This window comes from Neodiprion fabricii, chromosome 3 (assembly GCF_021155785.1).
Source record: "Neodiprion fabricii isolate iyNeoFabr1 chromosome 3, iyNeoFabr1.1, whole genome shotgun sequence".
In the NCBI taxonomy this organism is placed as follows: Eukaryota; Metazoa; Arthropoda; class Insecta; order Hymenoptera; family Diprionidae; genus Neodiprion; species Neodiprion fabricii.
This window is the reverse complement of record NC_060241.1, coordinates 32,131,487-32,141,392: the sequence shown is the minus strand read 5'-3', so window position 1 is coordinate 32,141,392 and position 9,906 is coordinate 32,131,487. Positions and strand designations below refer to the sequence as shown.

General features: G+C 40.2%; 1 protein-coding gene across 1 annotated transcript in view; it reads right to left on the bottom strand.

The window, feature by feature from the left end:
* LOC124178315 (mucin-5AC-like) overlaps positions 1-9,801 on the bottom strand; it is a 91,702-nt gene extending 81,901 nt beyond the window's left edge. Inside the window, exons 1-2 of the mRNA XM_046561552.1 lie at positions 9,693-9,801; positions 4-635 (exon numbers count right to left, since the gene is read on the bottom strand). Coding sequence (XP_046417508.1) covers positions 4-136 — 133 coding nt within the window. The 5' untranslated portion in view covers positions 137-635; positions 9,693-9,801. The remainder of the gene's footprint in view (positions 1-3; positions 636-9,692) is intronic.
* Between the last annotated feature and the right edge of the window lie 105 nt (positions 9,802-9,906).

Genomic DNA, 9,906 nt, shown 5'->3' with positions numbered 1-9,906 from the left:
CACCACGTGACTCGCTCGATGCAAAATGGTGAGAGTGGGGACTGGCTTGATCCGAGGACGAGCTTGCGACGCGTTCTCTCTTCTTCTCCTGCAACTCGACGTACCGCGCCGCCTCGAGGAGCGTCTCCAGGCTCATGTCGAACTCTTCGACGTCCTCCTATCTCAGACGAGACGTTGACTGCGATGATGACGCTGGGTGGATCGCCGACCGCCGACCGACGCACGCACTACCGCAGTTTCACGAGTTGTATTAAATCTGTTATACTAGTGTTGGAAACGACAACGACGCGACGACGACGGCACCGTTCGTCGGGCTTTTTATACCTGCGACACAAGTTTGCCGATATTTTTTAGAAATTCAGTCAGTACGCGAGTATCTAACGACGGTGTATTTGTCTTTCCGTTTATCTTTAATTTCAATTTTCACGCGTTTCACTTGTTCATACTTCAATTAACGTTCTCTCTGTCTTTTCGTTCCTCGTTGCTTTGTTCCTCATATAGTTTCTCGGTCGAGTTCTTGTAGTTTCACGGAAAAAAGAGATCGTCTCAGCCACTTTGATAATTGTCTTCGTCCCTATTCGTCGGTTCTTCTTCTTTCCTCCTGTCTTGACTGCCCGTCCCGTCCCGGGGTGCCTCTGGACAAAAATAAAAGTAACAAGACGTTATTATTCACGGTCTGCACAAGTCGGAAGAGATCTTGAAGATTGCACTTGAAACCTTATTATTACGAAATGGGAAACTGGCTGGCTGAGAAGTCAAATATGAACTAATTTATTCTGATTACGTGTATTATCTTCTCTAACTGCAAGCTTCGTCATATTCCGTCAAGGGGATGCCCTGGTCGATTTCGACGCTGACTTATATATCTCCAAGTATCGAAGACTACGCACCTCAAATGCAAAAAGGGCTAAACACCCCACTTTTATACACAATTCTGAACAAAAATACTCCAAAACATTTTCATTTGAAGCGAAATTAAAGAAATGGCACGGATTTTACGAAATCGTAATAGTAAATTCGTTGAATTCATGCCATTTCTTTATATCTGTCTCAAGTGAAAATGTTTTAGAGTGTTTTTTCTGCAGAATTGTAATAAGCCTTTTTCACGTTTGACGTACGTGGACTTCGATATTTGGAGATATATAATACGACAACGTCGAAATCGACTCGGGCACCCCCTCAAAAAGTTATAATTTTTTTGATTGAAATTGTTATTTTATCGTCATTGCCATGATTTCAATGATATTCGTTTGAAAGTAAGGAATATGTGAACTGATTCGTTTCGTGAATGGTCAAATTTCTACCTCGTGTATATGTGTTTACAAAGTTTGTAAGACAAATATGTATATGATATGATTACCCGAAGTATATAATGTATACGATGCACTGCGAGCCTTTGAAAATGACTATTTGAATGCGAAACTACGCATATTACACTTATAATATACTACAACTAAAAGTTGAGAAAAACGATTTGTCTCGAATCCGACGTATTTCGTGATGACAAATCGATACAAGATATAATGACACAAGTCTAAAAATAAATGGCATGGAAACGTTAAGTATCGAATTTCCCTTTCTCTCCACTCCACACTATCAGAGTTGTAAGTTTATGTATTAGCAAATTTCATCATCGTACGTACATTATTTCCAACTGAAGAAAAATATAAGAATCCTGCAAGGGGTGTTTTACTGAGTAAAAAAAGTGACATCACGATCACATTTCATGATTACTTACAATTTCATAGAGTGATTACCAGAGATTACTTGATGAGTAAAATTTACTCTGACCTTTGGTGATTTCTCACGATTTCTAAGATCTCGTATAATTTCTAAAGATTGAAAAGAAATTTCTGTAATCCTAAATTATTTCGCATGACTACCGCTAATTACAAATGTGGAAGAATTTTATTTTAATATTGCTGATTTTAGTGTGATTCCGGAGGTTACGAAATCATTTCGAATGATATCGACACCACGATTATACGAGTGGAAGACCCCTTGGAACCCCATCTATACAATTTCATTTATTCATCATTGTCATACGTACAGTTTCAAAGTTCAAACTGTTCGTAAAGGGCGTAAAAATTTTCGGGGACAAATTCCAAGTCGAAAAAATTGGCAAGCACAATATAGCGGATATTTGTCAAATACACCGTATTTCACCGACTCAACGATAGTCGGTAACTGTTGTATAACATCCCGGGTCCGGGGCTCGAAGCTCGCTAAGAGAGAACTACGAGCGATTCTGCTACAAGACTTTGGCCTACGGCCGAACTTCATACATCCACTCACCCGATTCGCTATATACAGTATTCGCAAGCGAGAATCTTAATTCCTTACTTCACATTTGTTATATTGGATTTAGGTGGCGCTAATCTCTAGCCAAGAGATAAGAAACGAGCTTGGATCAATTGTTCGCAATTGGCGTTAGGCTGTATATTTTCATCCAGCACGAGCAGTTTCGCTAATTTCTACGTTATGTTTTTCATCGCAAAAATTTTAAGAATTTAGCAACAAGTTAAGAAGGCATATTGCACAGGTAGGTACACCGTTGTGTTTGTTTTTCTTATACTTGGTGGAATGAAATAAATAAAAATAAATGCAAATCCTCGAAAAAGTTTGCGACAATTTTACATTTCTGCGAAACCTGTTACACGATTATCTACATTCTGTGATTGGTTCGAAAAATTCTCGATAAAATTTTGGTTTTGTTTCAATCGATTTCAACACTGACTGTTTATGGTTCGTCTTCATTTTTCCCATGCCTCACGATGATGTATGGATGCGCTGATTCAATATACCCGAGTACCTACTTTTCAAGAAAAAATGCATCACTGATTTCGGAAGAAATTAAAAACGAAGCCCGGAATCGCCAAGGCATTATGAGCTGTAGTTTGTAATTTGACCCGAGAATTTTCATCTCATATAGCTAATAACTGCAGCTGCACTTTTTGTGCCCGTCTTCCTGCATTCGTGTTATATATATATATATTCGCATGCGTAGAGCCTTACATGACTTCGGTGGTTTCTTTTATCTTTGTAACGGATACCGCACTGATCCTTTTTGGTCAGGCCAGGCACAGAAATTTCTCACCACCGGTTTCGAGAAGACTACACAGTATGTGACGACTACGGTAGACTTTAACAAACTGTAAAAATATAACGGAATTTCGTTCAAATCATTTTCTGCAAAAACTCTTCAATTTGTTTACAGAGTGTAGATATATAAGCGTACACGAATACGTAAAAAAAAAAAAAAAAAAAAATCGCTTACGATACATTTCAGCAAGATTACGCGACGCAGACTAAATTTTGTTTGCTATTTTTTCTCTGCGTGTCATCCACCCGATATTGTAAAAAAAAAAAAAAATACAAAAAAATAAATAAATAAATGGGCAATACTTTATCCGTTCATGTGTAATGAGTATATGCTACAATTACTATATGTTTTCATGCACGCTGAGAGGAGAAGAGTAATCGTTTTATGATAAGGGCAACGCAAGTTTGTCACGAGATAAGAATGTAAAAATAATCCTATTACTAATAGCAACAATCAATCCCGCTGCTGCTGTGCTTCTGCTGTAATCATTGCGCACGTTGTGTGTAGCTTCAGTATTTCTTTTTTTTTTTTAATTTTCTCAACATACATACGCGCACATTTTAAACCAATCATGAGCAATTTTATACCTCATTTGTTGGAGAGGAAAAATTCACAACTGGAATATAAGGTTTTTCGATAAATGTATAAGAATGAAAATTTGCAATTTATAAACGAGACCAGATACGGTTTCAAAGAATAAATAAAAATCTATCCAACAGCGGAAAATCAGACGTTATACATTCGTACAGACCTTTAGATGGTAAAGTATATAGGTTAGCCGATCGAACTGTTATTTCACCTATTACTAAATTATCTTTCAAGCACGACGAAGAAAGTCGTCGACGAAGCTGCCAACATATTCACCGTAAAAAGCTACGTACAAGGTATATAGATTTTAACCACGATATGTATTTGCGATTGTAAAATGCAGTTTGTTTCTCTATAGACATCTACCTGTTAGCCGATGAGAATTTTCAATTGTTCAATCCTGGCCATTTAGTACAAATGGTCAGCATTTCGATGGAGAAAAAAATGCCGATCCAAAGTTTTGAAACGAGTCGGTTGAATTGTTTGCCTGGATGGAAAGATCTGCTAATAGTTATAGTTCGCAAATTTTGAAGAAATAAGTGATCAACAGATTTTTTTTTTTTTTGTAGATCTTAAATTATACACTGTACACAGGTTACGTTTATTTATACCGTACTTTTGACGGAAGAATAATACCGTACACCGCATGGAAACTTATTAAAAAAAAAAAAATTTTATTAAAATTCCGAAACGTTATACCAGTACCGATAAATAAAATTCCGCTTTAATTGCCGCGGTTACCGCGGAACTTTGTCGATAATGTTCAACAAAGCACATAGTTATCTTGAAATATAAATGTTCACCAAAGAGAAAAACGTTGATTTATATTATTTCTTACATTCACCAATAATTTTTTTTTTTTTCCGAATGTGCATAAGTAGATACACACACACACACACACACACACACACACACACACACGCACGCATATATGTATATACGTATACACATATCTGTACATAAGGACTTACCGTTACAGCGTGACGCACGGAACGTTTAATAAGTAACAAATAAAACTACAGAGTAAAAAATAAAAATCCATAAAACTTTGAACCAACGGAGTCCGTTCGTAGCAAGCTGCAATATCCTACGATAAATTCATTGAATTATTTCATCCTCCCTTTTTTTCCACAGTTTACCCGATAAGCGCTTTCCGCGCCACCACCCTTGAAGCTAGAGTTCGTTCAAACGCGAGGCTGCAGCTGGTGCTGAAACGATGTCGTCAGGACTCTGCAGGCAGGTCTCCAATGTTTTTCACGAGGCGGGTTTAAACACGCGGTGGACGGTTTTACACCTGCAGGTAGTGTGCGCGAGGCACGTGCGTAATACACGTGAATACGCGCGCGTATGCGGATAGATATCCTAGCTAGCTTTCGAAGCAACGTCGTCGTTGGAAAGAAAATGTAACGACTTGGTAGCAGCAAACGTCCCGATAATTAGCAAAGTTCAGGGCGGATAGTCGGTGGAAGAAATATTATTATTATTGTCGGGTATTACAAAGCGCAGTGTTTCTTTGTAACTCATTTAGCGCCGTCATATTATACATAATATGCAACGGTGTTACAACATTTATAGATACGCAGCGCACGTGTGACTAATAGTCACAAATCGTATAACCGTTTTTTTCCTGTACTCCGAAGATTATTTTTATCGACGTTTTATTCTAGTATCGAGTTTTCCAGTACATTATGCCACAACATATAACCTATGAAATACTGTAGTCGATTTTTGATATGTCTATGAATAAAAAAGCACCGTAACTGTCACGTTATTTACAGAAAAGTTATTCGTACCGCATGTATTATACGGGAACATAATAAAGGGTACGAAAAGAATCTTTCGTTATAGATTATATTATAAGTATTATAAATGTGTGTAATGAGTATGCATATACGTATCGCCAATGACGTTGCCAATAAAGATAAATATTTATAGCATAATCGTACACTGTAGCAGTACGTTATACACTTTATATTATAATACTATAGGTACAGTGTCGAGGTAGGACGTAGCGTTAAATATTTACGCACAGTAAAAGGCAGCGATGCATTGTTTTTTTACATTAACTTTTTTCAAATTCTTTTACTTATCCTGCTCCTGCACAATTTATCACTATAATTATGTCACGTTTAGTGAAATAATGAAAAGCATGAATTTACTGGATCATAAATAATTTTGAAAAAACACAAGCCACCCTTGCTGACATCCACGTGAACAGGCAATAGGGATTCTGAAGTCGTCCAGGCTAATCGCGTACAACAATCATGACTATCTGCAACAACGGCGGCCAATCTTATGGTTAATTATTAATGCAATTCACGGAAGTCACTAGTTGTTTTCATCAGCGGCTCGTTAAGAAGTCAGAAAGAGAAGGGAGAGGTGGACAAATGCATTGCACCTGTAAACGAAGAAACCTATCAACCGTTACGAAAACATCACTTATATCTCGCAATCTTAGAGCCGCGTGGTGCGGTGTTGCAGATTGCACGTTGCAGCGATATCGGGAAAAACAAGAGCCGACAAGACGTGCTTTTGATGCAAGCACGCGGTTTCTTATAACAACGACGCGACGTTTGAATCTCAAGCGGCCTTCGAGAAGCGAAACGATGCTAACAAAATGAAATAACGCGCATGCGGCAGTAAATTTCAGAATAACCGATACCTACTCGCATTGCGAATGCATGCCATTGCATGTTTCTGAACAGGTGTGCAATAACCCGTATGAGTTGAATTGCTCGAAGGAAAACAGTGCGGAGGATGTCAGCTGTTTTTGAGGCTGAAGTTAGTAACGTTATTGTAATGATTCACCTTTCGTAAAACCTGTAATTTTACGAATCTCTGAAATGCAGTAAATTATAACAAGGCAATGCGAGAATCCATATTTTTAAAAGTTAGCCGCTTCAAAGTCGCTGAAAATTTGCAAAATAGTAATTTTTTTCCCCAATGTTTTGTAACGCTAACGTAACTAACTTCAGCCTCATAGATGTTTAGGGCTCGTAATACGGTTCCAAAGTTTTACCTATCGCAGGATTTGGCAATGAATTTTTATAAAAAATATTCACGTAGTGATTTAGAGTGCGGTTCGTAATTAGCTACACATAGAGATAATAGACTACTGTCGACAATCTTTTATCTCTTTTGCGCTACCGAAATCGTGGACAGCTCTGCCTCTGTCCTAGGGAGTTTTTACCACTGCCAGTTAGTTTCGGAACGCACCCTTCTTAGAGGATATTTTTCACATTAGTAACTGCGCATACTTTGTCACAAACTATGACTGTGTAAGTAAATACGGCCAAATCAGCAATTTCAGCCGACAGGTTATACATCTATCATTCGAAGGATATAATTGGGAAATAAATGCAAAAAGGAAAAGTATACGAATGGATGTTGTCAGCTTGTGGACGAGCCATGTCCGTGTCTACGAGAATAGAAACAATCAATGAACGCAACGAAAAAGTTTGAATTTCGGAATGACGGTTATTTGGATACATAATAATTAGTCCCTGCGGTCACGTGCGCCATGTGCGAGGTTTTTTTTTTTCTTTTCAGCTGGCGCGAGGGATAATCTCGAAAATAATTAATAAACCGAGTACCTATACGTCTCTAAATATACGTGTATGTCGGAAGTACGTGACTGCATTATATTCTTCATCACGAACGTGTTGGTGAAAAGAAATTTAAAAAAAAAACAAAAAAAAAAAAAAACAAAACAAAACACGTGACAATAATTAATCCCGGTAGAGTTACCTCCCGTTTAAGACAATCTCTTCTTTCTTTCTCTTTTATAAAGCTCCGAATGCAGGCCTACGCCCGGCCTTTACGCGTATACTATAATACAAATGAGAAAAAAATAGGTAGGTTATACGCGAGGCACCGCGTTAAGCGCGAAGCTTGTGATGCTTTTCTCGTTTTTATAAGTTGTTGACATTATTTTTTACACCATTACTTACATAGGTTTACAGTATGTGTTACATGTAGGTATTTTCTTTGTACTATGGTTAGTATGGCTGTGTGTATACCTCTCTATCGCGAAAGTGAAGTGACAGTCGGCGGTGGCGCAAAAACGATGCGCATACTCAATCAGCTTTCCAACGATTCCGCTCGATCAGCCGGAGTATTTTTGCAGCAGCAGGCCACTCGGAAGTATTAGGTTGTTTTTTGTTTGTTCTTGTTTTGTTTTTCTTTTGCTTTGTTTCTTTTTTTACGTGCATGTTCAAAATTAAAGCGTAACGACTGGAACATTCGAACGAACGAACGGCTTTTGGTTAGCTCAAAATTCCTTCGCAATGTACGTAATCATGTCTACACATATGAGTGTACTTGGAAAGTTCAGAGGACAGCAAAAACTTCGCCGTTCCTTCCGCACTAGCTTAGTTTCCCCAAGTTTACATCGCGATTGTTCCATCCTCTTCTTTCACTTCTCTTTTTCTTGGTCCTCGTCGTCGTCCCGTTAGTCTTCTTTCACTAACTGTCACAACGCGGTTCCCGGTGTCCCGCTAAAAATTTCATCGCCATAACGAACGTTCCATTAGTGCGTATATCGCATGTAGATATATTATCATACGCTGTATTCAAAATTGTACGATAGTACAATAACCCCGGCGAGACAGTCAAGTACGTGTAAAACCCTGTTTTATAGATTGCGGTTTTAATTCCCCTTTCCACACGTTCCGTAAATCCGCGTCTGGTCCGTGATTAAAACATAAAACAACATCGCGTGAAGGAAGTGCGTGAAAAACCGTGTAAAGCGCGGGTCATCCAGCCGTTAGGACTCGCTCGCGGCGTTGGCAGGGTGGACATGCCTGTGTGTGCCTGTGTATGTAATCTTATTGTGGCGAGGGACCGCCGCGAGGCTAGTGCAGGGCCGACTCGACTCCGAAACCTACGTTACGACGTCCCAGCGGCGGCGGCGGCCCGCGAACCGAAGTAGTTCTTTATGGGTAGCAAGATGATGGGGGGGGGAGTATTTGACCGTGTTTGACCGGGTATGAGTATGACGTTTATGAAAAAGAGGATGTCGTGATATTTGGCCCGAATAGCGAGAGAAGCCGAGGTAGGTGGCGAGAGGATGAAAAAAAAATTGTAACTGGGACGTAATATGTAGTAATTTCTGTGTAAGTCACTACGCAACAAAGCGAGCAGCGAGCGCCGAGCGGGCTCGAACTGACAAAGCGAAACACGTTACGGTGCCGACGCACGGTACGCTAGCCAATGGAATATCGCGGCGCCATGACATCACGAGGCGCATGTCATCCCGGATTGGTCGAATCTATTATGGACCAGAAAACACGCCACGCAACCACCTATACACATGTTAATTAAATAGGCGATAGCCCGGGAGAGATAATAGAAGACGGAAGGTTTCCACAACGGGCGTGGTACGAATGATTTTTAAAAGGGATTTCATTGATACGGTAAATGGTAAAGGAGACTTACGAGAAATCGTATGTTGTTAACTCCTTTACAATAATATAGAACCACTGCAACTCACTTTCACGAGTCGAAATCACCACCAACTCCTTACGCGAACGAGAAATCTTGGCCCGGATATTTTCTCTGCTTATCGGCACCTCACTCCCGTTAAATATACACCGAACCGGGGTTAAACGCAAGGGTCGGTGACGTACGGTCAAGAAATATAATAAACGTACGGCGGGTTATAACCTAATCGATCTGGCGCGTGGCAGAAACATTTTACAAGTGCTACCACTGCGCATCAAACTGCCATGCTTGCTCGACCACGATTCACGTGTCTGGGATCCGCGTTATCGACCAATGGCAGCTTGCCCTGTGACGTCACGTAGCTCTATCGACCAATGAGCGCGTCCCATGTGACGCAGCAGCCCACTGGGCGTGTGAAGTGTCGCGGTGTTGTATTGCCATTTAGAAGTGCACGTCCTTTTATGAGCAGAATTTCACGCTACCTCCCGTCTCATTACGAATAAACTTTATTCACCGTTGATATTGAATCCTTCACCGGGCCCCTAGTCAACAAGCTTACCTGCTAGCGCGCCCAAGAACCGAGATTTTTTCGAAGAATAACACACAACACCTGACACCCGGCTTGCCCGGGCAAACACTCGATTCGGCGTCACCCACCTTTTGTCACGTTCCTTCTCTGTCACATGGATCGCCGGCGCGCGACGTTGTCAGATTTCCGCGCGGACCCCGAATCACTCAGTTCTGTTGTTTACGATTGCGTGCGCGCGCGCGCC